The 27,657-nt window shown below is 40.3% G+C and overlaps 1 protein-coding gene across 2 annotated transcripts in view; it reads right to left on the bottom strand.

Moving 5' to 3' along the window:
* Positions 1–495: 495 nt before the first annotated feature.
* The window catches only part of arfgef1 (ADP-ribosylation factor guanine nucleotide-exchange factor 1 (brefeldin A-inhibited)), a 55,881-nt gene continuing 28,719 nt past the window's right edge, over positions 496–27,657 (bottom strand). For both annotated transcript variants that reach the window (XM_061965398.1, XM_061965399.2), the window contains 34 exons: positions 25,895–26,240; positions 25,713–25,823; positions 25,404–25,645; positions 24,022–24,155; positions 22,206–22,440; positions 21,666–21,765; positions 21,098–21,237; positions 20,906–21,014; positions 16,345–16,546; positions 16,168–16,279; positions 13,580–13,785; positions 13,411–13,495; positions 12,375–12,540; positions 11,923–12,074; positions 11,730–11,858; positions 11,492–11,650; positions 11,197–11,341; positions 10,303–10,393; positions 10,191–10,231; positions 9,918–10,087; positions 9,497–9,648; positions 9,084–9,256; positions 8,829–8,989; positions 8,595–8,725; positions 7,503–7,632; positions 7,305–7,440; positions 7,082–7,220; positions 6,944–7,013; positions 6,674–6,836; positions 6,464–6,603; positions 4,092–4,263; positions 3,870–4,008; positions 1,725–1,842; positions 496–1,641 (listed from right to left, as the gene is read on the bottom strand). In XM_061965398.1, coding sequence (XP_061821382.1) covers positions 1,438–1,641; positions 1,725–1,842; positions 3,870–4,008; positions 4,092–4,263; positions 6,464–6,603; positions 6,674–6,836; positions 6,944–7,013; positions 7,082–7,220; positions 7,305–7,440; positions 7,503–7,632; positions 8,595–8,725; positions 8,829–8,989; positions 9,084–9,256; positions 9,497–9,648; positions 9,918–10,087; positions 10,191–10,231; positions 10,303–10,393; positions 11,197–11,341; positions 11,492–11,650; positions 11,730–11,858; positions 11,923–12,074; positions 12,375–12,540; positions 13,411–13,495; positions 13,580–13,785; positions 16,168–16,279; positions 16,345–16,546; positions 20,906–21,014; positions 21,098–21,237; positions 21,666–21,765; positions 22,206–22,440; positions 24,022–24,155; positions 25,404–25,645; positions 25,713–25,823; positions 25,895–26,240 — 5,103 coding nt within the window. In that variant the 3' untranslated portion in view covers positions 496–1,437. The remainder of the gene's footprint in view (positions 1,642–1,724; positions 1,843–3,869; positions 4,009–4,091; positions 4,264–6,463; positions 6,604–6,673; positions 6,837–6,943; positions 7,014–7,081; positions 7,221–7,304; positions 7,441–7,502; positions 7,633–8,594; positions 8,726–8,828; positions 8,990–9,083; positions 9,257–9,496; positions 9,649–9,917; positions 10,088–10,190; positions 10,232–10,302; positions 10,394–11,196; positions 11,342–11,491; positions 11,651–11,729; positions 11,859–11,922; positions 12,075–12,374; positions 12,541–13,410; positions 13,496–13,579; positions 13,786–16,167; positions 16,280–16,344; positions 16,547–20,905; positions 21,015–21,097; positions 21,238–21,665; positions 21,766–22,205; positions 22,441–24,021; positions 24,156–25,403; positions 25,646–25,712; positions 25,824–25,894; positions 26,241–27,657) is intronic.

The raw sequence follows: 27,657 nt of genomic DNA, 5'->3' as shown, positions 1-27,657 counted from the left end.
CCATGTGGTTAGAGTGTCTGCCCTGAAATTTGTAGGTCGTGAGTTCAAACCCCGGCCGAGTCATACCAAAGACTCTAAAAATGGGACCCATTACCTCCCTGCTTGGCACTCACCATCAAGGGTTGGAATTGGGGGTTGAATCACCAAAAAGATTCCCGAGCGCGGCCATCGCTGCTGCTCCCTCCTCCCCTCACCTCCCAGGGGGTGGAATAAGGGGATGGGTCAAATGCAGAGGGTAATTTCACCACACCTAGTGTGTGTGACTATCAGTGGTACTTTAACTTTATATTGAATGCTGTCCTCAAATGTTTTTAACCTGCCTATTTAAGCCTTCACATTGCTCATTGTCGGAGTCCAGCTTGGAAAAACATTAATTTTTTAAAATCATCTTGTTGCATTGTCTAATTTAGGGCAAATGTATTTGTACATTTTTGTGTATAAAGCAGGAATTGCGTGTCAAAATGGCATTTAATAACGGTGGCGGCATTTGACATCTCATGTTCAAAAACTTTATTGACCTAGAACCTGATTAGAATGCCAGAGGGATGTATCGTACAGAAAGTTGTACATAATCTTTTTTTTTTTTGCAACATAGAAAACTTTACATTGCTGCATCATTTACATTGTGTTTCTACATCCATGAGGACTGCATCCCAATCATACATAAAGCACAGCTAACATCTCTCATTGCTTCTATACATATTACTTAACCCCGAACCCAAGAAAAAACAAAACAAATTCAATATATTATTAACTTTTGATTTTGTACACGAGTGAAAACTAAGGTAAAACATGAAAACAGGTTGTTTAAGCAGCTAGCATCATAATGCTCTCGACTTCCAGTTTCAAAAGCACAGTCAACGCGTCTCCTTTTTAAAAACCTAACAACATATAAAATGGAATAATTTAACCCTTCACTTGCTGTTCAACTACAAATCATACCGTGTGTGGGAGATGTTACAGTCAAATAAATGATCAGAGAAGTAAAATCTCCAGTGCATTCCAATATGGAGTTCAAGTGCAGCAAATCCAGAGAAACAAATAAAAAATAAATGAGATCTAGTGTTATAAGATTACATTACATAGAAGTACGTCTGTACAACTAGTTTTGTCAGGCTAATCGATATTAGTGTTAGCCATTTGGGTGCAGGGAAATGTCACATTTCATAGTTGTGTTGAATATTTGCAAACCACGCATTCGTTACAATTTGTTTTTAAATATACAGTAAGAAGCACACTTGTGTTTTTTAAAATATATTCCATCTGAGCAGGTCAGAGATATGCGTTATGATCAGCAGTGTGGAGCTACAAACTTTCCGTGCTGATAGCCAACCTGCGAGGCAAAGGGCTTGAGGCTGCAGGCAGGTGGCGCCAGAGTAGCTGTGAGTCATCTGCAAGTGTTGGACCACATGGAGACAGAAGCCTGAGGCAACATGGTCACTGAGCTTCCTCCTCTGCTTCAGGGCTTATCTCTTGCCCGCCGGCGTCCGGTTGCTTCTCGGTCGCAGGAAGCGGCGCGATGTGAAACACGAAGCCGATGCGCAAGTAGAACCTTCTCAGGACGGCCCGGAGCTCTGGGATGAGGTCGAACTGCATGATCTCGCACAGGAGCGGGTAGTACCTGGACGCATGGGCCCTGAACTGACGGTAAGAAACACCAGACGGCATTTGTCAAATGATGGTTACAACGTCACGTGACTCCCCTTCCTTTTATCAACACCCACCCGCTCGTCGCTGATCTTCAGCACCCTGGTGAGGAAGAGGAGCAGCAGGTTGGTCCAGGCCTCCCTGTGGCTCTCGGAGGTCAACGCCAAGAAGTACGCCACGGCCTCACTGCACACACTAAACAACAAAGAAAGATGAACAATTACTGTACTGACCTGAATATAAGACACTATTTTTTGCACATAGTAAACAGTCACAGGGATGCCTTCTCACTTTGCACGTTTGGTTCCGTTTAAAGGAACCCAGAGTTTGACTGTACGATTCCAGTCTGAGTAATAATCACGGTCTCACGATTATTAGGCATTGATTCATTTCACAGCAAAAAATGTATAAAGTCACACCAATCCTTAGAGATTTTGATGTTATTTATTACTGTAGGCAAGAACAGTAATTAAATAACATAAAAGTACTAAATAATAAATATAAACAAAAATGATTAACAATAAATGATTTAATAATAGTATTCTTAATACAAGACTAATATTAACTTTATTGATCCCGAGTAGAAAATGTTTCTCATGTAGGTAAACTAAACTGCTATTGTCATCAACTGCCATCCACGCCTATATATTAATTTTGAATAATCTAATTTATAATGCTGTGGTAATAACTGGAATGCACATAATTAGGTCCCATGGGATAGAGCTGTTATTCTACAAACTTCTGATGTTATGTTAGTGTTTTACACTGGCTGTTAGGGGTGTCATAATTTTTTTTCGAATGAATCGCGAATATTTCTTAAAAAAATAACAATAAAAAATTGATTAACACATTTTTATGTATATATATATATATATATATATATATATATATATATATATATATATATATATATAATTTTATTTTTTTATTTTTTATTTTTATTTATTTATTTATTTTTGTAATCTGTCCTGTACAGTCACTCAAGCAAATGCCAAAACTTCTGGATCTGTGTTAAAACTTTGGTTATAAATTCATTAAACAAAACAAGTTTCTTTTAAGTAATATACCGGTATACATTTATCAGAGGAATGTAGTTAATCATAGAACTGGCAACAAATGTTATTTGAATTCTGAATCGAATCATTAAATCCCTCAGAATCGAATCGTGTGGTGCCCAAAGATTCACAGCCCTACTTGCTACATTAACGTACAATGCCTACTTTATTCAGCAGGGAGAAAAGGTCAAATTCAACCACTTTTAGGATAATTTTAGAGCTTTCCTGTATTTTATAGCGTTAATGGTTTATCTCTAATTTGAAATGGTCACTGAATGAGTACCGGTTGCTGTTTGTTTAAACATAATTGACTCAACGCTAAGCTACTGATTGTATATGACATGTTTATATTTACCTCAGTTCTTCACGAATAAACTTTCCACTAGCATTATTTAAATCAAAGATTATGTCTTACTTACTTTGGTGTGTAAAGCAGCACCGTATTGGACGTATTAGACCCTTTAGCCACAACTTTCTTTTGGCAGGTTTTGAAGATGGGTGAACCATCGTCTTTGGGCCGGAAAAGTTATTTGGTTTTCGTTCCGTGCAAATTGTGCACATACAAGCATTATGTTCGTTAATAGCGAGTGAGGAGGACTGAAACACACGATATAGTGGAGCTTTTGCAGTGAAATCATTTGTGATGTTTTTAATCACGGTTAATTGTTGTATCCCTGGTGTGGACGCGATCATCCGAACCCTGAGGAGGAATTAATTTTAAGATGACGATCATCAACAAACTGTTTAAAAACATGATTTGCAAAAATAAGAATTTTGTCTTCAAAATATTTTTACAAAACAGTGTCTTGGGAGAAAAAAGTGTAATTTCGGGTTGTCTTATATTTGGGTCAATACGGTAAAATTAAAGACAAAAAATTTAATATCGAAGACTCTGAAAAGGAAGAAAGGGTAAACTAATGCTAATTAGCTGCTGATTGATGGGATTATGAAAATGATCACAGTTTTAGAAGGCTGTGACCTTTAACCTCTTTTCTCAAACACTGCAACAATGCCATCTGTTAGCCATTAAGCCCCTCACTTTCCTTTACTCCACACATGACTACCTCCCACTAATCAGAGTGTCTGGTGGCGTATTATGGTCTGTCTCGCAGGGTGTCCACGTTCCCATGAAGCTGATTTCCCCTCAACACTCAATCATCGTCTTACTCGAGCAGTCGCCTCTGGACCTCCTCCCAGGCATCCTGCCGCGTCTGGTCCGTGTACATTCGGAAAAGGATGCGCAGGCTGCACGCCAAGCTGCTGGTCTCCTGCTTTAACAGGTTAGGCTTGGACTTTCCTTTAAAACCTGCAGTGCACACACACACAAGTAGTCACACACGCAGCATGGCCTTCCATAAATGCCACAACACATTCAAGTACGAGAGTGACCTGCTTTCCACAGTAGAGTCCTCTGCTCGTTGTTGGAGTTGAACGCCTTGGAAAAGCGGTGCGACTCCAGCAAGCAGTCCAGCAACTTGAAGAGCTGCTGTGAGGTCAGGTAGCGGAACATGCCCTGGTCTTGTGTCTCCGTGGGGACGTCTGATGCGTTTACAGCACCCCGCTAAATACAAGACAGAGGATTATTGAACACATTTCCTCTTGCTACAAACCAGAATTTTTTTGATGGGGTTATTACTAAGCCAAGTTTCTCTATCCAAAGCACACTTATATGAAGCTATCTGTGTCCAAAGTGTCTTGCTAAGGTGAAAAAAAAAAAGATTCAGCAGGGAGAAAAGGTCAAATTCAACCACTTTTAGGATCATATTGGAGCTTTCCTGTATTTTACAGCGTTAATGGCTTGACTCTAGGCTATTGACTCTAGGCTATTGACTTTTAATATAGCAATGATACAAAGAGGAATGGGAAAAGTTTGCCAAGCTTGTGGCATCGTATTCAAAAAGACTTGAAGCTGTAATTGCTGCCAAATGTGCATCAACAAAGTATTGAGCAAAGGCTGTGAATAGTTATGTACATGTGTTTTTTTTAGTTCTTTAGTTTTTAATACATTTGCTAAATGAAAGAAAAACTACTTTTCACATTGTCATTATGGGGTATTGTTTGTAGAGTTTTGAGAACAAAAATTAATTTATTCCAATTTGGAATAAGGCTATAATGAAATGTGGGAAAAAGTGAAGCGCTGTGAATACTTTCCGGATGTACTGCATCTTTTAGCTTTCTAAATTGTGTCAGTTCCAGTCAGAAGATACCCATTCGTCATGTAAAATGTACCTAAATTCACCATTATTTAATAAACATGGCTTAACAGTAGGGATGCATGATATGTATTTACCGGTATTTCGAGACCGATACCGATAACTTCGAGACCGATACCGATAACTTCCTGCTTTTCAAGACCGATACCTATAACTTATTTATTAGGGGTGTAGGAAAAATCAATTCGCATCCAAATCGCGATTCCTAATCATCCGATAATTATAAAAAAAAAAGGAAGTTTTTAGGCCATCTACGTGCAAACAGAAGGAGCTTTTCTAACCTGTAAACTGTTTTGAAAAGGTTTTATTATAATTATTATACAAAATAATACATTGCGAGAATCGTGTCGAATCGAGAATGGATTCTGAATTGAATCGTCACCTCAGGAATCAGAATCAGATCGAATTGTTAGGTGAACAAAGATTCACACCCCTATTATTTATGTATATTATATTTTGAATGTACACTTGAGTGTTTATTGTGCTCACTGAAGGTAAAAAAGTGTCAAACAATGGTGGATTTGACAAACTCTTCCTGTAGATTTGTCCTAACCAAATATGACATCACATCAATAAATCAGTGAAGCTTGTATGTCCTGATAATGGATGGGCATGGTCTACATTTTAACCAATACTAGTACTAAAACTGTACTAAAAGAATTGAAAACAGTAACATTTTTGAAAATACAAAAAACAATGTATTTTTAAGGAATTTTGTTACACTAGTTTTATTTCTAAAGGGGTTGTACAATCTACAATCAATTGTCAGAATTTTGTAGCAATACAGAACACGCAAAAAACGCCTTACGGTACTTGAGTTGAGAATGTATAATGCTCAAAATACCCAGTGTCCCTGAATGCAACCTTGCTCGCTGTCGTGAAAAAGTGGCGTGTTGTTGTAGTTACTGACGAGGCTAGCGCTGTAATGAGGGCTGCTCTTGCTGTGTTAAGGTTGACAATGAAGTTCAAAAAGACACTTTTGTGCTTCTGTCAGGATGCTACGTTACTTATTTTACCGCCGAGCACTTGTTGCAGTTGGATGAGTCTGCATTCACTTTGCACCGGAATAAGGCACTGTTGTCGCGTGTTTCTTGCATTGAACAAAGAGAGCACAGTCTACCAAATCAAATTCCTTGTGTGTTAAACATACTTGGCCAATAAATCTGATTCTAATAGCTTCTTTTTCTGTTCAGTGAGTGGCCAGTGAGGTTTGATGTGTAGACAACGGGTGTTTTTCTTTCCCCTTGCTGAGTGTTTGCAAGGCATTTGGTTCAGGTGCCACGCCGGATCGGATGTCTTCCTCTGATTAGTAGTGAGGTCTGGCAGTTTGGAACATCCTCTGAGGTAAGGGAGCTTGACTTGTTTACCCTAATTCCCCTACAACACAATATGGGTAATCTCGCCTCATTGGAGCATTTTATTTAACATTTCTACCAGTTATCAAAGTTATTGGATTATTGGTGTGACGTAATAATTTCCAATATCGACCCGATAATCGTGCAGCCCTTCAAAAAGGCAACGTCTTCACTAAACTACAGTTGTTTGTACCTGAGCTGCAGCAAAGTTCTCTGCATCTTCCTTCTTACTGGTGGCGGGAAAGAAGACAATGTTGTCGATGGTCTGGATCAACTCCAGCTGCACCACGCACTTAATGAGCAAGGCTGCGAACAAGCGTTGCTCCAGCCCCCCTGCGAAACATCAAGCTCAGAACCTCCTTGGATGTGTGTGTCGCTTCCACTTTTAAAAGACCTCACTCACTCGCAGAGCTCCGGCTCCTGACGCCATCCTCGTTGGGCACAGCGGGGTTGGCGCCCTGTTGGCTCTGATGACGGCTCTCCACTGTGACCCTGTCGGCACTGCTTATGGAGCGCTGGTCATCGGGGCGGAGCTGCAGGTCCACTGACTTCTGGGAAATGGAGTCCTGAGAGGAAGGAGGACAGAAATGAAGACGATCTGGCAGACAAATATGGGAAACCATCTGGATCACATGTAAGTAACAAATGGTGATTCATTTAGCGGAAGTCTCACCAGCTGCTTGTCTGACAGACTTTGTGTAAAGTGTTCTCCTTCTGCTCCTGCTGGCCTCCATGTTAACAGCCTGAGATACATGGAAAGCAATCATCAGATACTGTTGGCTTTAGGATCAGCACGTCTTGCAAGGCTTACGCGTTTGGGATTGTGGTCTTGAAGATGTCCAGCATGCAATTGCATGTCTTGTCCCACGTCTCGGGGGAGAACTTCTCACCATTCAGGATGACGACATTCTCCAGACAGTTAGTGCCTGAGCGGGCGAGCTGCTCATTATCTGCACACACACAAGCATACACAGATAGTGACGCGCAAAAAAAGCATTCTAGAATGTCCTAGAAGTAGAGCCTTGTGCACCCACCTTGCTGCACACACCAGTAGAGCTGAGCTAAAATGTCATCCAGCAGCACGTCGTTCAGCGACTCAAAGTACTGTGTGAAGACGTCGCAGATGGCGTAAAGTGCGTGGTTGCAGGTGGTCGTCATCCACTCCGCTTTCTGTGGAGGTATCAAGGCCTCGGTGAGCATCATGGAAGTTTTCTCAGAGGGCGGTGACTTACCTCGGTCTGTTGCTCGGGCAGCTTCATGTTGTCGAAGATCCTGAAAACGATCCTGAAGAGGTCTTGCCACCAGTGCTTCTCGAAGGTGTGCCCATATGTTTTCATCACTTCAAACATCACCGTCAAGCCCCTTGAAAAAACATAGAGAGTAACATTACCAATTTACACTTTATATTTTTTATCCAAGAGACTGAGGCAGCAATAAAAGGAAACCAGCAACCACACGTCGAGCAGCACTAGCCAGCAAGCTAAAAGCCCACAACAGCTCTTAAGACATTAAGGAGTGAGGTTAGCCACACTAGTTGGCATTTGTTAAACTAAGGCAGGGCTATTCAACTGGTGACCTAGGAGCAAATCCAGCCCTGTATTGACCCCATACCCTCCCCTGAGTTCATTTCAAAACTTGGGAAACATTTTTGCAGCAAATTCCTAAAAATGACTAGAGTGCTCCTGTTGTAAAGAGGAACTTAGACCATGTAAACACATTGGCAAATCCTTGCATTGACATTTTAACCTTGCTAGCAAACATAGAACACTGGTGTTCAAATTTGTGATTTACAACTGAGGCGTTCCTCTTGGCACCTCTTCTAAATCTCTCCTTTTTGGTAGTTAACATTTTTTTCTTTGTCATGTGATTTATGTAACAAATGTGTTGCTGAAGCTTTTTTACTTTAGATACAGTCAGTAGTAATTTGTTCAACTTCTTTAGTCATACTAGTGGTAATCCTCAAAGTACCATTTTAGGTCCTCTCTTTTTCATCATTTGGGCTATTCAATTGGTGGCGCGCAAGTTTAGTTAAAAAAACTTGTGAGAGACTCACATTTTTGCAACAGATTCTTAAAAACATTAAAGTGCTGTTATGTAGATGATCTTTGACTAGCTTTATTGCAGAAGGTCCTTAATAACAGCAGAGCGGTTCAGTAACTCTGACAAAATAAATAAACCAAAATCAAATGTGTACTGTAGAGGACACTGTTTCTCCAGAATATACTAAATAAGACTAATAATGAAGGGAGAAGTCTGGCCCTTGATCCTAAGCTTTCTGGAAATGTGGCCTCCAAAACAATTCGGTACCCAAACTAGCAACACACCTGGTGCGGACGTCCAGTTTACACCTGTTGATGATGCAGGAGAGCTCGAAGAGAATGGGAAACCAGCCTCGCACCCACACGCGGTCCTCTGGTGCTACATTCATGTCATCACTGGTGTAGTCTTTGAAGGCCTGCCACAAAAAGGCAAGCAGTTCATACATAATTACGTTGCTTTAAGGACCGGATATGAGGCGCTTGAGCAGGATTATGCATTATCCAGGAAGTGATGACCACCTGTGGCCTTTCCGAGACATATTTGGCGCAGTGTCTGATGAGGCGAATGGCTTCCATGCTGGTGTCTGGAAAGGAGGCGTTGCAGGCAAACTCTGACAGACACTTGACAGCGTCCTGGAAGGAGTCGATGGTGGCCGCAAAGTGCTTCTCGAATACATTCGCTTGGAGAGGAAATTGGAATCATTATGTTCAATGTTTTTTTTTTTAACACAACAAATAATTCCTATTTAGCAGTCTTGAGTGTGAAGCACTCACTGACGATGTGCCCCGTGGTCTGAAAGGCCAGCTCCACAATGCTCTCGTCCTGGTCGGATGCTGCCAAGTGGAAGACAGAGAAGATGTTCTTCCAGCCAGAGCGAATGTTCGCCGCCTGGGAGTTCACCATCTGAGCGATGCAGCGCACCACCATGTCTCGGATGGTGGGTGACCTGAAGGAGGCAGGAAGGGAGGAGTGTTGAGGTTGGGATAATTGTCAACAAAGCTGCTGTGTGGTTGATAAACTGTAGAAAAGGCAGCATAAGCGAGATGAATGGACACACTTTGCTGCAACCTGCCATCGCCAGAGAAATCTATACTTCCATTGATTATCTTGCATCAGTGGGAAAACTACAGAGCCTCATTTATAGCTGAGGAACCGAAACTGGTCAGGTCCACTGTTTTCTTCGTACCTGTTCTTCTTCATGATGTGCTCAAACGGCCGCAGGAAATCCTTCTGAAATCTGAAGTTGGCCAGCTCGCCCTTCTCCAAGAACTTCATGGACAGCTGCCTGAGGGAGTCCACTGCGAAAATGGCCACGTCTTCATTGGAATTACAGCCCACCTGCCAGGGGATAGTGGATGTGATAAAAAAAAACTTCTAGGGCTGTTATGTGCATGCCAGAACAACAGATGGTGCTACAACTTTAAACCATGAGGCCATTTTAACCAATCAGAAGCCTGAAGAAACACATTTCTGGAAAAGACATTTGAATATTTGTAAAATAATGGTAGGTTCACAGCTCACATCTATTTTGTCGCATTAAATATTCAACTAAAATGATCTAAAACGCTCAAGTTAAATCCCTTCTATGCCACTGAATTGTGGCCCACCTTGTTGAAGTGGTCTCCAATGACCTCCCAGATCCTGGACCACTGCAGCCTGATGCGGCCCATGTTGTAGTAGGAGATCTCCACTATTTTCTGCAGGCTGAACATTCGCGGGTGCGTGGGCGAGGCCAGCTCATCCATGGACACGGCGCACAGCCAGCGCACAAAATCCACTTGACGCACAGAGAGATGTTCTCAATGAGCAATGAACACTCTCAACGAGCAATGAACTCTCTCAACAATGACTTCAAAGTCGTCAATCAGTCGTGGACTCACCTATTGCATTGCCATCAAGTCTGGTAGAACCTGTGAATATCCTAAAGCAGAGAAAACATGACAATAAAGTCTTTGAAATGATGTTTAACAATGTTTAGTGTTTTTGTTGTACCTGTCCACAGCCACCACCACACTCTGAGAGCTGGTTTCTCCGATGGACTCCTGAATACTGGCAATCTGCTTCCGGTCCACCGTACCACCAACTGCACAACCGGACACAGAGGTGATCAGTAACAGCAGATTTGACTCGTTTGTCAAGATGTTGGCCTCAATACACCTGGGCCGATAACAAAATGTTGCTGTATGATAGATATATTGTCCCACAAATTATTATAAACAATTTTATTGTCAGCATTATTGTATCATGTAATCATAATACAGTATATAATACTAATAATAAAAGTTACCCTTTAAAATGCAATAAACGTTCATCTCTCATTAGTATTTTTTTACCATTGTAATTGGAAGGTGAAAAACTTTTACTTATCTTAAAATAAACAAACAATAAAAATTTGATTTACTCAATTTCTGTAAGCAAAAATTGCCCATTAATAAATATTTTATATCTTGAAGTACACTTTTCCCTAGTTGGGAAAACTGGGTCACGCGTTTGTTTTGTTGTTTTATTATTCCCACACAGGGACATTTGGCTTTGCAATTATCATTTTTCCTCATAATCGTTGTTACCTTGCGCTGCTTCTCACTAGCGAGTCGCAACAAGCAAAGCTCTCTGTTCGTGCATCGTGTGTGTGTAAGCTAGCGGTCTCGCCTTGGCATAACCGAGACAAAGATTTTGGATGACTTATGAGAGGGTTCACTCGGTTTGTTTACTTCTTCTATTAGATAAACACACTCAGGTGCTGAGAGTGATGCACAAAGTGAAACAGAGAAAAAAAAACACCCACACAGAGAATGTATTGATGCCGGCAAAGTTATTTTTCATTTATCGTTGATTAATTGATTTAATAACCCAGGCCTAGACATAACAGAATGAGGTGCTACTAACCCAGGCCCAAGTACTCATCGTTGTTCTGCTCCTTGGTACTGGTCACAAAGCCCTCTCTGCCCCGCACTGTCCCTGAAATGTAGCGGGCCTTCACCCCGGTGCCGATCAGCTGAGCCAGCTCCAGCTGACTGATGCACTTCATGATCTGAATGGATAAAAACATCCACACGGATTCATAGCATGAACACCTTGGAACATGTCCTCAATTGCCTTAGGACAAAATGAGGAAATATTTCACAAGTGTACCTTTTATAAATGACAATAATGTACTGATCTGACAGTTAAAAAGGATAACCTCATGCCAGGAGTTTCCCAGGTAGTTTCCGTCGGTGTGTGCCACAGTGATGAGCGTCTTGATGGTGTCGATGTTCTTCTGCTTCATTTCGGCGATGCCCGAGCTGGCGGTGAGCAGCGTGAACCTGGCCAGGGCCTGAACATAGGCGTCCCTCTCCAGCTGAAATAAACAACAAGCACAGTCCAAATTAGTCAGAACAGATAAGAGGCCAAGCCCCTCTCGCTTTAGACTCCAGCACCTGTATGGAGAAGATGCATGCTATTCTGATGGCGCAGCGGATCCCTTCCAGACACAGCGACGCCACATCGGGGTCGTCGCAGTCTTGCAGGCCCACGCTAAACGCGGCAAGGAAGGGCGTCCACGCCAGCTGAGAGTAAACAACAACAGGTTAGCATGTAGTGGGCGAGTGTGAGCATTTGGTGGCAATCTACCTTAAACATAGGCCTGACGTGCTCCAGGTGCGTGGCGCTGGTGAACGGAGCCTGCACGTGGCTGACGGCCTCCATCAGGGCTTTGGCCGTCTTGGCCATTTGCTCCATCTCCACGTTGTAGAGGAGGCGGCGTTGCTTCTCGCTGGCCACACCTAAGCACAACGCCACAATATGAACACACTGGAAGACCACTTAGCAGTATTGTGTTATCTTGTGAGTTATTAATACAAATACTGACTTCTACAATTATTTTTTTTTCAATTTGAACTGTAATTCCTCAACTTCCCCACTAGGTAGAGCAACTGCAGTTTAATCACACATACTGTAATGCAAGACAAAATCCAATAGATGTCCCAGGGGATACATTGTAGTGGTCTACAACTGTGCATTTCTAGTATTAGTGCTATTATTACTGGCTCATGATTTGAATGATATTTTACCAAAACACTCACTGTGCTTGCTGGACTTGATGGTTAGCTCTTTTGTCTCCTTCATAGCGATCTTTTTTCCTGCGATCTCATCATAGATGGCTGACAGATATTCCTCCGGGAGGTCTTTGCTGTCGTTGATTCCGCGGTTCATTTTGATGTACTGTTCCTTTGTCATTTTATTCTTCACCTTGTTATGAGTGGAAAAAAAGGCAAAGGATGACAACATGCTTCCAGTAAATGTTCCAATTAATGTCTCCAATCAATTAACCATCTATTGTCAACACTGGCATTAACAGCTGTGGCTGTAAGCGACCTCATAATGATGTTGTATTATTAAATCCACAAGACGCAGGAGGTCCTTCATACTGACAGCCATCAGACTGCATAATGCATATGTTCCTTCTTGACTGCACTTAAATGTAGAGTATGTGTAGAATATATTTACATTATTTATATATTATATATTATATATATTATTTATCATTATTCTTGTCTATTGTGAGCGAACTGTGGTGCTGAATTTCCACCAGGGATCAATAAAGTACTTTCTATTCTATTCTATTCTATTCTAAGATGACAGGAGTTGCATGAATGGTCATTTATATACCTCTGCATGTATTTTAAAATGGTAGTTGCGCTATTCAGCTGTTATAATTGTCGTCTTATTTGAGTTATTAACGCTTAGTAAGCAGTTTGCCTCTTACTGCCATTACAAAATGGTTCTGTTGCTGATATTTCTTGCAATACTCTTGTTAATAAATGTGCTTTCTCATTCACTAAAGTCGTTAAGAGTTCAAATTAAATATGAATATATTAAATAATATTTAAAATACAATAAATAACTTACATATTTAAATATATCTTAACATTTAATTAATATTTTATGGTTTAAATATTTCATTGTAAAATAAATATTAATATATTAAATAATCAAAATAAAATTATGAATTTCAATATATATTAATATTTAACTAAATGACATTTTTAAAACATAAAAATATTTGCAGTTTTGGTGAATAAAAGCCCTGTTTATAATTGTATTGTGTAGTATACATACTTGTGGACTGTGAAGGTCAGTTGTCAGCATGATGATAGAGTAGGCAAGCACGTAGGCTGTGTCTGCGCTCGCAAAGAGTGTTTGCCTGCAAGTCAAAACATGTTTCGAATAAACCTAATTTCATTCGACCTAATCCATAGCTTGGAGATACTCATTCTTCCTTACTCACCCCTGATTGCACTCGAGGTATCTGGCGGCAAATTTCTCCATGAGCCGGTCGATCTTTTGGGCCTCGCCGGGCAGCCGAAAGCCCTCCAGAAATATCCTGAGCGCCGAGACAAAGTCTTTGCCTTGGAAGTCCATTTGATCCACGTAGGCATACATCACCTCTTTATTAAAACGGTCATTATCACCAAGAAACTCCCCCACTTGAGTCTAAGGGAGCGCAAACGGAGAGAGACAAAAGACAGAGGAGGCTGATTTAGTTGTACCGTACTTGAAAAATAATGTACGCCAGCTCTATTCAACTGGCAACCTTTTTGACATCAGACAATCCCACATGTTCAGTTTACAACTTCACCCACATATTCCAAAAACAGCAGAAAACTAGGATCTATGATTTGTATTTTGCAGTAAATCCTTCAAAATTGCAGACTGCTACTGTTATATATAATATCTTTGACTGGCATTTTTACAGTAGATTCCTATTAACAGCAGAAAACTATCATACATAGAATATTTGACTTACATTGTTGCAATAGATTCTTAAACAGCAGTCCACACTTAGTAAGTGGTCATATGTAATATTTCAAACTAGCATTTTTGCAGTAGATTCCGAAAAACAGCAGAGATCTCATTTCATACATAAGAAGCTTGGACTTGCATTTTTGCAGTCAATCCTGAAAAAGAGCAGGCCATTACTGCCAACATACAATCTTTAAATCGCATTGTTCCTGAATATAAACAAATGCCATGTGTGGATCTACACCTGACATCCACTGTAATGATACAAGAGGGTATTTAGTCGAGGCTACTATGATAACATCGCTATTTTCTATCGTCTCAAAATCTTTTTTCCTTTTTAAAAAATTCATATTATGTTTATAAACTCAGGAAATACATCCACACACATGAAGACTTAAAATATGACCAATGTATGATCCTGTAACTACTTGGTATCGGATCGATACCTAAATGTGTGGTATTATCAAAAACTAATGTAAAGTATCTAAACAACAGAAGAATAAGTGATTATTACATTTTAACAGAAGTGTAGATAGAACATGTTGAAATAACCAGATATTAACAGTAAATGAACAAGTGGATGAAAAATCTATTTTTACAGCTTGTCCTTCATAATTTTGACAAAATAATAGAATGAAAAATGACACAATATATTACTGCATAAGTCAGCAGACAAATTAGGAGCCTTTGTTTGCTTACTTACTACTAAAAGACAAGTTGTCTAGTATGTTCGCTTTTATTTAAGGCCAAACCTGTTCTTTGATTGCAATAAGAAACATATGTTTAATGTACCAAAAGATTTTTTGTTAAAAAAAGCCAATAATTTGTAGTCCCCTTTATTTAGAAAAGTATCTAAAAGTATCGAAATACATTTTGGTACTGGTACCTGTACCAAAATATTGGTATCGGGACAACCCTACCTCCAACTGATACTTTATATTTGGTTACTCAACTGACAGAGGCTTAGTTAATATAATCAACTCCAATGTGGCAAATTAAGTACATTTCTTAGTATCTTAAAGTATCATTATCACTGGAGGATGAGGCTACACAGTACGAGCAAGCCAGGAGCAGGCATGCTAATTTTAAAGCTAGCTTGAAACAACCCAAGAAATAACTGTTTCAAGAAGTTTAAATGTTTATTTTCATGTTTACAAATTAAGGGAATGTTTCCCTGGACAGGGGAAGACTTTGAGGGAAAAATCTAAAGGATTTAAAAGAGTAGTTTTTATTTACAATTTTGTGTAATAAAAGACAATAAGGAACTACTTTAAATATTGTGTTGATATTACAGTTCATAGCACACACCATAAATATATTGAAAAGTGTACAGTTAACACGTGATCGGTATTAGTATCAGACGATTTTGCTCATGGAATAGGCAGCATAAAACCCTGATCGGAACATCCGTACTCAAAACACAGAGATCCCCTCTCCTACAGTAGGGGGGATTAATATTCCCCATTCGTTGCAGTTTTCCTGACACATGAAACGTGCCATGTGGCAGTAGAGTGTTGAATATCTTAAAACGTGTTTTGTGGCAATTCCAACTTTGACTACAGTGTCAGTTGCTATGAAGAGTGGCACCATATTTAGTAGACTGCATTGCAAAATGATTAAACCACCCCCTTTCCTCTAGCAAGATCCACCCAGGAATGGGGCCATATGAATCTCTTCTCTATTGTACATAGCACTTTTGACTTGCATTTTTGCAGTAGGTCCTTAAAAACAGCATAGCTGTCACATGTCGCTCCTGTCACATATAAGATATGTAGCCAGTGTTTTTGCAGTGGGTCTTTAAAAACAGCATATTAACACATCTAAGAGGAAGATGTTATCAATGTAACGTGGTTATGCTCCCGAAGGCTGCCCAGTTGAGTGCCCTCCCCTCCAATTAGAGTTAACATTTACGCTGCTTTCAAGCCTCGGGGCCGCATTGACCGCCTGTCACTTTAATGCTGAAGGACATTTTCATTATGTCTGTGTAGTTTAATAAAAGCGGCGGATGAAAAGGGGAGGTAACTTGTTTGTCTGCAAAGATATTCCAAAATAAACATTGGCGGAACTTCTCACCGAATCAATGCGTTCCTCCTGATGCAGGAACTGAGCCAGGTCCTCGGGCGTTGTACCCAACATGCCTTGCTCTTGAAGGTACTGGATGCCTCTCTTTGGTTTCTTGTTGAACCTTGGTTAATTCAATTAGAATGAATAATCACGCCATTAACTGAGTTTCTTTTCATGGCAACTCACAGGTCTATCCCCTGCTCGATGATCTCCTTCTGCTGTTTGAGGACCTCAAACTGCTCGGGGTTGTCCGTGCCCGACATCTGTGTGCTGTAGCTGCCGATGCCAGACGAGGCGGTGGAGTCCAGGGAGTTGATGCTCCCGTAGCGGTTGATGGTCTCGGGGGCCCGCGTCTCACTGCTCTCCTGCTCAGACGGTTTCTCTTGGCCTGAAGGGGGGAGAGCGTATGCAAAGACGTCACGGTGGGGTGAGTGTGGCTAAACCTGTTCTACAAACACCCTCAAACCATCCCAATGGAGATTGGTCAATGAGGAATGAGGCTAAATTAGAGCTAAAAAAAGGTATAACAAGCACATCAAATAAGAAGGCTTATGTTGGATACTACTGTAGGGGTTTGCAGTACCAGAGTAGAAATACAAGTTGCCTCTATATTGAAGGTACTACCATATACAGGTAAAAGCCAGTAAATTAGAATATTTTGAAAAACTTGATTTATTTCAGTAATTGCATTCAAAAGGTGTAACTTGTACATTATATTTATTGATTGCACACAGACTGATGCATTCAAATGTTTATTTCATTTAATTTTGATGATTTGAAGTGGCAACAAATGAAAATCCAAAATTCCGTGTGTCACAAAATTAGAATATTACTTAAGGCTAATACAAAAAAGGGATTTTTAGAAATGTTGGCCAACTGAAAAGTATGAAAATGAAAAATATGAGCATGTACAATACTCAATACTTGGTTGGAGCTCCTTTTGCCTCAATTACTGCGTTAATGCGGCGTGGCATGGAGTCGATGAGTTTCTGGCACTGCTCAGGTGTTATGAGAGCCCAGGTTGCTCTGATAGTGGCCTTCAACTCTTCTGCGTTTTTGGGTCTGGCATTCTGCATCTTCCTTTTCACAATACCCCACAGATTTTCTATGGGGCTAAGGTCAGGGGAGTTGGCGGGCCAATTTAGAACAGAAATACCATGGTCCGTAAACCAGGCACGGGTAGATTTTGCGCTGTGTGCAGGCGCCAAGTCCTGTTGGAACTTGAAATCTCCATCTCCATAGAGCAGGTCAGCAGCAGGAAGCATGAAGTGCTCTAAAACTTGCTGGTAGACGGCTGCGTTGACCCTGGATCTCAGGAAACAGAGTGGACCGACACCAGCAGGTGACATGGCACCCCAAACCATCACTGATGGTGGAAACTTTACACTAGACTTCAGGCAACGTGGATCCTGTGCCTCTCCTGTCTTCCTCCAGACTCTGGGACCTCGATTTCCAAAGGAAATGCAAAATTTGCTTTCGTCAGAAAACATGACTTTGGACCACTCAGCAGCAGTCCAGCTGGTGTCGGTCCACTCTGTTTCCTGAGATCCAGGGTCAACGCAGCCGTCTACCAGCAAGTTTTAGAGCACTTCATGCTTCCTGCTGCTGACCTGCTCTATGGAGATGGAGATTTCAAGTTCCAACAGGACTTGGCGCCTGCACACAGCGCAAAATCTACCCGTGCCTGGTTTACGGACCATGGTATTTGTGTTCTAAATTGGCCCGCCAACTCCCCTGACCTTAGCCCCATAGAAAATCTGTGGGGTATTGTGAAAAGGAAGATGCAGAATGCCAGACCCAAAAACGCAGAAGAGTTGAAGGCCACTATCAGAGCAACCTGGGCTCTCATAACACCTGAGCAGTGTCAGAAACTCATCGACTCCATGCCACGCCGCATTAACGCAGTAATTGAGGCAAAAGGAGCTCCAACCCAAGTATTGAGTATTGTACATGCTCATATTTTTCATTTTCATACTTTTCAGTTGGCCAACATTTCTAAAAATCCCTTTTTTGTATTAGCCTTAAGTAATATTCTAATTTTGTGACACACGGAATTTTGGATTTTCATTTGTTGCCACTTCAAATCATCAAAATTAAATGAAATAAACATTTGAATGCATCAGTCTGTGTGCAATCAATAAATATAATGTACAAGTTACACCTTTTGAATGCAATTACTGAAATAAATCAAGTTTTTCAAAATATTCTAATTTACTGGCTTTTACCTGTATATCTGAATAATGACACCAAAAGACTTCCAAAGTTTGCGAATAAATAGATATGATTAAAATAGTATCAATCTCACAGAAATTCCTGAGCCATTTCTAGAGTTAAGAGGAAGCCAGTCACGTGATCCGTGATGTAGCAATGGTAACCACAGATCTTTTTCCTATCAACAACAATGCTAATCAAGCAGACTTTGTGAGAGCCATCAATGATTACTTCTGGAAAAAATTATGATCTAGAACCTGATATTTTTGAGCCCGAATACAAAGAGAATGAGCAGTAAGTTTTTGAAGCCAAGTGCTAAACGGATGAAGCTTTATTGTAACATTATACATAACAGGGGTTCTGAACCTTTTTGACCTCAGGGCCCAACTTTTACACTCTAATACTAACACTGAATTATTAACCTTACTGTTGATTTTAATAGTAGTTAATCATTATATCTAACTTACTTACAGTTTAACATTATAAACCTTGTCAAATGATATGAAAGCATGTGTTAATCACAAATATTATTATCAAAGATTATGTCAGGCTGATTACATAATAAATGTTAATCAAATATACTGCAAAAGAAAAGACTCAAGTTGATAAAAAATACATTTACATACAATTACAATGAATGGATTCTAACTAAATTGATAATAAATAATAATTTAGGTGCAAATGTACATAAAGCTTCACCAGTTATATAAAGCACTTGCTAGGTGCTAAACATACAAACGAACCATGATAAACCATAATAAAACAAAAACTTACTGTTATATTTCCACTCTCGCTGGGATACCGATTGACGGATCGCTCACATAATTACGTTTAGATGAAGATTCAATCACAATCCTCAAAAAGGTTAAAAGAAAGTTGCTACATTTAGAGTCTTTTTCACCATCTCGGTGGATGTCAACGTGTACAAGCCTCTCGATCCATGGCCACATTTGTCTACTACCAGGTGAGAGCTGCATTAATTATAATCTAGAATTTACTTTTAGCAAATTTGAGACGAAGCAGGAACAGCCACCAGCTTATAGTGTGTCAACAATAGCAGCGTAAGTTAGCATTAGATCAATGCTATCAATGCGCAGCTAAAATAGGCCGTCTGCGTTGGCGCTTATAATAACAATATCACTCATATTTGGTTGAAATTCAGGTCGCGACATGTTAATGGAGTATTGTTGGCGCTTTCTGGATGTTTTTAGAGAGTATAATGGGCGCAATAGAGGACCCTAAAACTGTTGACTCAATTGTTAGCTATTTCTTTACAATTTCGAATGCATAAAAAAAAAGCCAAATGTATGTGTTCTTGTCTTACATAAGGATTGTGAATGATAAACATCACATCTCTATCCAATTTTTGTGTATTCCCAGTATGATTGAACTGATAATAGAGTGCAGAAGCGTTACCACAGTGACGTAGAATCTGCAGAAACTGACCAAGATATTCGGAGCGTAATATTCAAAATGTTCGACTGAATTTGTGGCATTTTGTGACGTTTGGACGGTATTTTCACATATTTTGCGGATTGTAAATATACGATTGGTTATGGTTTAATGAATACAATGAAACACAATTAAGCATATAAAGTCAACTTGTTTTTCCACTCTATTGGTGCTTTAAAGAGAGATAGATGGATGAATGGATCTTAGCATCCAGGGGCTAACATAGAAGGAAAAATAAAGACAAAAAAAATTAGAATAAATATTTAGTCTATTATTTTTGTTACATTTATTATGGGTTTTAACAATTGTATTATTACTTAAATGTTACAATATTTATTACATTAAATTACAATGTTATTTTGATAAACAATGCTTTATAAACAATTATTTAACGCATATATTTCATGTTACTAAAAGAATGGGAAACTAATGTAAAAAAAAATGAGTGGTAAAGAAAGCTGCAGAGACGATCTAAGGGTTCTGGTTCCGCTGTAACCCTGTGCCGCGTTAGAGCGTCGGCTTACACGTCGGAAACTCTTTAAAACATTTACTACAGCGTCACAGGAAATGTGAGCTGGCATTTATGCTACCCATTCTTTGTTCCAGAGACAAGAGAATAAGCGGTACATCAAGGTGTTATGGTTGCAGTTTGTACTGGGGTGCACTGAATGCGCTACACTGAGAGCTGTTTCTAATATTTTGGTCACCTCAGTCACCCCAAAAAATGCAGATCTAATTCAACTAAAACCACAGACACCCACAGAGAAAACGGCTTTGATCAAGCTAGTCATGTCACATTACAGTCTAACAACCACTTCCATTCTACTGGTACCTGATTTCGCTTTTCAGTCATGCACAAAAAGGAGAAAATTACAGTAAGAGTTATTATTTATATCAAATACTGTTATGTACTAGGAGCTCCTGCTACATCCCCTAATGACTTAAGGCAATGTAACATTCCTTGCCAGTGATTGGACCAGCATAGCTAGAAGCTAAGATATATTTTTATCATTTGTGCTTTAAATGTCATGATACTCAAAGAATAACAATAGAAGTAGCGAGGTGACATCACAGGTGGTCTTACCAAGGCTGGTCTGTGAGTTGGGGTTGACATATTGGTCCTTGCTCCACTCCACCATACATTTCAGGATGGACACCAGACATTCAAGACCTTTCTTTCTCAAAGTTAGCTCCTAGGATGGATACAGGAATCATCATAATTTTGCGCATTGCACTAAATGATTTACACACAGACATATAGGCAAAATGGGGTCACCTGCAGGGGTGTGGTGCCGAGCTCGTGGCCAGCGCGACCCTGCGCTATTTTCGAGAGGTCATTGACCAGTCGCTCGAATATGTTGGCGGCGTTCAAGTCACAGTCGTAGTTGACGTAGATGTCCACCACACTCTGGGCATCTACAGTAAAGGACAAATCGGCAGAGGAGTAACCTCACTACTATCGACATTTTGACATTCATTACATGAGCTGTATGAAAATGTAGCCTTTAGAATGCAAACTGGATTTGTTTAATCCTGTTCTAACAATATTTGATTTCCCTGAAGCCTGTTTATGAGCACCAAATATGGGAACAATCTACTTTTAAGAGAAGCTGAAACGCTTCACTTTTAAAGTTACTTTCCTCACAGACATTATATTGCCTCTACCCTTAGCTAAATACATAAGCCCACCATGTGTATACACCCTCCATTTTGGTAAAAAAACCCCCAAAAAAACAGGATTCACTGAGACAGACTTAAAATTGCTATTAAATATACTACATGAGACTTTTTAAAAATATAAAAATGCTAAATTGAAAAAAATAGATGCAAATAATAATACAGACCTGCACATATTCTAGTGAGGGTTTGTATGACCATCCATTTGTGGTCGTAGGAGCTTGTAGAGGTCTCCAGAATGTAGAGGAAAATCTCCTTGAAAAAAACCTGCAGCACAGCAACAAAAGCATGATGTCATTTTCTTTCATCAAGTAGATAAAACACATTGTAAAACAGCTCAGACTGGACTATATGAACCAGAGGCTGTATGGGGAGCATCTGAAGTATGTGCCACTTCATTAGGTACCCCTGCACCATGTGCTGTAAATACTGACACTACACTGCTTGTATTGCCCCTCATTACATTGTGTTGAATCTAGCTGAATATATGTGACAGGTATTTAATATAATATAGTGTATCCATTATCTATCACTAGTGTACTCAACCAACAGGCTCTGCAAGTTTTTCCTGAATCCTAACTGATCTTGCGGCAGCAGCAAACACACGGGAAGGCTATCAACCCTAAAAGAGCTGCACATATTTCCATTATGTCGCCTAAGCCATGGCTAAAAATACAGCCGTCTTTTAGAAAGGCCTTTATTCATACCTCAATTTGCATCTTAAGGTGCGTCTTGAAGTGCGAAAGCAGCGTGAGGAAAATAGAGAGCGAGAGCTCGAAGACCTCCGGCACTGAGGAGACGCCGTTCTTGGACAGCGCCACGCACAGGTACTGCTTGATGGCGTTGATGAACATCTCGTTTGTCTTGAAGATGGGTCCAGCATTTTGCAGTATGGACAGCAGCAGTTGTAGAGAGAGCACCTTTGATCGGAGCTCGTGAGACCTGAAAGACGGAAGTTTGGAAATGAATCCCGTTGTTCATCATGATGATAATCGTTATGCTAATACCAATCCACAGTATGCTGAGGCAACATCTTGCGAAGACAAACAATAACAACCAAAACAAAGAGTCTAATATTAAAGATTTTCAGAGAGCCTTAACTTGCCTGAAGTACAAGTAAATATGCACAGAAAAGCTGACACACACCAAAACTTCACATCCGGAGATTTGCCTGCTGCTCTGCAAACTCCCATCTTTGGCACGCAGACAAAGAAGGACCGATGCGCCCCAACATCAAAACTTTTTAAACTACGGTGTAAAACATTATTATTAGCAATGTTGAAGTTAAATCCATCCATTTTCTACCGCTTATTCCCTTTGGGGTTGCGGGGGGTGCTGGAGCCTATCTCAGCTACAATCGGGCGGAAGGCGGGGTACACCCTGGACAAGTTGCCACCTCATCACAGGGCCAACACAGATAGACAGACAACATTCACACTCACATCCACACACTAGGGCCAATTTAGTGTTGCCAATGAACCTATCCCCAGGTGCATGTCTTTGGAGGTGGGAGGAAGCCGGAGTACCCGGAGGGAACCCCCACAGTCACGGGGAGAACATGCAAACTCCACACAGAAAGATCCCGAGCCCGGGATTGAACCCAAGACTACTCAGGACCTTCGTATTGTGAGGCAGATGCACTAACCCCTCTTCCACCGTGCTGCCCTGTTGTTGAAGTTAAATAATTAAAATATTTCAACATAATCCAATCCTGCGATATAAGTTTTTTGATCTGATGATACATGTCTATTCTTAAAGAGCGGGGACTTATTTCACTGTGACGAGTAGAGGTGAGCGAAATAATACATTTTTGGATGCATCGCAATTCAGACATGGATGATGATAAAATCAAATAGTAAACGTCAATCGATTTATTTACTGTAAATAAAGTGATGCAGACAGTTTGGCTGACTGCAGCAAGACAACTCACCAAGAGATCCAACCAGCTCCTTTATTTTTAGGGCTCTAATGTTCCAGTTTTGCACACATGTCCATTAATTTAATAAATGTGGGAATTAATTCAACTGTTTCTTACGACAAATGCACATTTTTTAAAAGTTGCAAGTGATAAACGCGTATTTAGTGAAACAAAAAGAAATGTAAAACTGCATCAATATATGTAAATTAAATATGCATAAATAATCGATTTTTAATTGAAATCATAGCTCCTGAATTGTAATTGAATCATGAGCTGCCCAAAGATTCCCACCTCTAGTGACATGTGAAGTCATACTACAGGAGTAATTTATGTTTTGTTTGGTGCACTTGACCACTGATCCACTCTCTTGGTGTTACATTTGACCATCTTTTATCATACCCCCACCTGAACCCGATTCCATTCTACTTGCCACCATAGAATAGAATGCTAATTGCATGACATTTTATTGACTAATTAAAAAAAAAAAAATGGGACCATATTCCAAACGCAGTATTCTGGTTGGACATTCACTTCAAGCGCGTTATGGCACGATCCCCTGCACCAGAAGCAACTGAACAGCGATAGCGGACAGTCAGAACACCTACTTTGGATCAGGCGGGCCGTCAGACAGAGGTTTCATGGACAGCTTGCAGAGGGAGCGAAAAACCAGGAAGGCGTCCTTCTGAAGGATGTGGGAGAACTTGGCGCCAGGCGGCTGACCCGGCGTTGCTCCCGATTCCTGAAATGACGGAAACCCAAAACCCGTTGAAACGAATCAACTACAGCGAATAATACAAAAATTGTTCAGAGAACAGCTGTCAATCAAACATGTACACTGTCATTGTTTTTGTTTTTTTAATAGAAATAAGATATCACCTTAACACCAGTATAATTATTTTCTCGTAAATATAGACAATTTTCTCATTAAATTTAGATTTTTTTTCTTGTAACGTTACACCTTTATTCCCCTAAAATATTGTCTTTTCCATAAAAAATTGCAGTTATATTCCTGCAATATTTAAACAGTATTTCCATAACATCACAAGCTTTTCACATTACAGCTTGATTTATACCCTGTAAAACATCACTGTTACTCTCACATGGGTGAACTGTTTTTCATGTACGGTGAAAACCCAAAGACCTTTACAGCGAACTAACTATGAAGTCATTGTTCAAAGAATAGTTGTAGATCCAAAGCGAACACTTCCATATTTGTAAGGAATCTCTGACACATCTAGATCAAAACATTTTATTTTTTATTTTCTTTTAGAAATAAGCCATAATTTTAACACAGAAATTATTATTGTCTTGGAAATATAACATGTTCTCAATTCTCTCATTAAATTAATTATTTTTTCATAATGTAACACCTTTTTTCCTCCTAACACTATATATTTTGTTCTCAGAAAAAATATTGTCTTTTTCTCCTAAAATTGCAACTTTATTCCTCGAATAGTTAAACATTATTTCCGTAACGTTATATGTTTATTACTGTGTATTACAGATTTATTTACAAAAAATTCAGTCTTTAGCCCTGGAAAATATCAACATTACTCCCATTGTTAAGTTGTTGTTTTTTTGTAATATAAACACTAAAATCACAGTTTTATGAAAAATTACAAATTGGTTTGGACTTTAGTCCAATAAAATTCAACTTTTTTCTTGTACTGTTACAAGTTTTTCTTGGAATGTTTTTTTTTTTTTTAAACTGAGCACAGTGATCATTGTCAAGAAACTCTTTTACTGATTAGACGGTGGACGTGTACCAAAAAATGAAGTCATATTGAAGAGAGATTACAGGACATAAAAGTTTGATGCAAATCAATGTATTAATACTCTATGTCTTCATTTGCTCATTTGGACAGACTGCACTGACTCATTCCCCTCAGGCCAATCAGCACAAACTTGACCTCGCATCAAACTGACTTGACTCATCAGCAGACGATTTATTGCGTCAAATAATCTTAAATTTAAGCGCGAATGTCACCTGAGTGTCAGTGGACGAGACGGACAGTCTGTCGTCAGGCAGCGACGGCGTAAAGCTGGCAGAGATCGGCGTGCCGGGGATGCCGTTGGCGTGCACATGCTCAGTGTCGCTCCCAAGCGTGCTCTCCTCCTCCAGGGAGTTTTGGGAGGACTTTGGGACCGCCTCAGCCTGCTCCGACTGCGCCGGCTCGTCCGTCGGCTCCTTGGAGTCGGCGCAAAGGTGGGCGGGGTCCAGGCAGTGGCCTGCGAAAGAGCCCGTGGATCAGTCTAACTCGGAGGACGCCGTGTTTCAGTCTGAGTAGAAGCTTACCTCCCGCCACAGTGCTGACTACCTCCTGCAGGATGCTTTGCACAATCTCCTGCGCTTTATCCTCATAGTTAGGACCTTCCTCATCCTCCTCTTCCTCCTCCACTGCTGCATCTAAACAACAAAAAGACAGATGCAGTGCATTTTCACATTATGGGAAAATCCAACCTGGTCAAACGGCTTACTCTGTGCTGTCGCCGTGGCTTGGTCCGCCTCAGTCTGTTCATTCTCAGCCCTGCAGAACTCTGACCCGTTTTCTGGATCGGGGCTCTCATACACGGGCCTCCGTTCGCCGGGTGAAGACCTGTTGCTTCTGTCGTCGCTCTCGGGGGCCGGCGTGGAGGGCGACGACGGGGTGGACGGGGCAGTAATGCTCGGGGTCGGAGGGCTGACGGGGCCATTTGCCTCCTTGCTGGGCGCTTTGGGCGGCGAGTGAACTTGTAGCTGAGGGGAGTCTGGCTCCGTGCTGTTCTGGGTGTGCGGGGAATGCTGGCGGTGACGCTCTCTTTCCAGCTGCTTCGCTTCCTGCAACTAAATGGCGGGTCGGGAGGAGGTCACACACGTGCATGAAAAAAAATAAAATAAAGGCACACACATGCACACAGAGAGAAAAGCCTGTTAAGAGTGTGTGCAACAAACCCAATTTGAACTTTATATAACATTTGCATTCCCTAAGGCTCATAAAGGCCTCTTGATGTCCAAGCCAGCGATCCAAATAGAAACTACCAACATCGTATGTGTGTTTTTTCGTACCGGACAAGACTACAGATGCATCAAGGGCAAAAAACTGAAACTACCGGACAACTAGTTGGTAGGTTTCAAGAAAAATATATAATACAAAACAATGAATTCGTAAGTTTCTAGCATTATAAGAAATGTTCATATCTTTTAAGTTTAAATGTCATACTACAAAAAAGATGTAGAGTTACGATAGAAAAAAAGCAGTAATGTTGGAAAGTAAAATTGTCACACGACAAGAAAAAAAAGTTGTATAATTACTAGTAAAGTTAGATTTTTCATTTAAAGGAATATAATTAATCTTGAAATATTAAACAAATACAATTTCAATGTTCTTTATTCCCATAATATTTTTGGAATATCCTATTTGTAACTGGACCACACTGCTGGATGGACTGCTATGATATGCTGCCATGATTCACTCAGCCTGATAGCCCCTCTCTTTGGCCCCTTTGAGTGGAAAACGGAAAAGTGTGACGATGACCATAGACTTGGAAATTGAATTTACTGAGGAAAGTTTTTTTTTTGTAATATTACAACTTTATTCTCATAATATAATTACTTTATTTCCTAATATTTTGCAGTATTATGCAGCAACATAATTACTTTTCAGAGCAGTTCCTCATACATATGCAAATATAAACAACGACAAGTAGGACAGCCATGAAACTAGCCATGTGGAACTAATTCATCCTGGCCCGCCCATTTTGCCTCTGATCTCGGTAGGTCCTGAGACCCAAGTGTGCGTTTGAATAACCGACATCGCTTTACGGAGGCGGTTTCATCGAGCACAGAAGGACAACGTGCTTGTACGTGGCAAAACAGACGGCGCTATCTGGTGGCAAACACAAACAAACCGCAACGAGCAAGCAGTGACATTCCTTCAGCCAAGCTAAATTAACAGCCCATGGTTCGTTCAAGTGCCATCCAAGTGCATTGATTCAGATTGATCAAAACAAATACGTGTGTAGGAAAGAAAAAGCACAATAGTTGAAGGAGACATGGGTCACACAAAAAAACAATGATAGTTGGCCTTTCTCTTCGTAGTAATCCTATTGTTCAATTCTCTACAGACATCCTAAAGTCATCAAGTTTATTTCAAAGATACCATCCGCTAAAGGAAATTAACATCCTGACTGAAACAATTAGTATCGAGCATAAAGACAGACGACAGCCGAGGCGGCGCGAAACAAACTAAGCTTATTATTTA

The sequence above is a fragment of the Nerophis lumbriciformis genome, linkage group LG07 (genome assembly GCF_033978685.3).
Source record: "Nerophis lumbriciformis linkage group LG07, RoL_Nlum_v2.1, whole genome shotgun sequence".
NCBI classification, from domain to species: domain Eukaryota; kingdom Metazoa; phylum Chordata; class Actinopteri; order Syngnathiformes; family Syngnathidae; genus Nerophis; species Nerophis lumbriciformis.
This window is presented reverse-complemented; position numbering and strand designations above follow the sequence as displayed.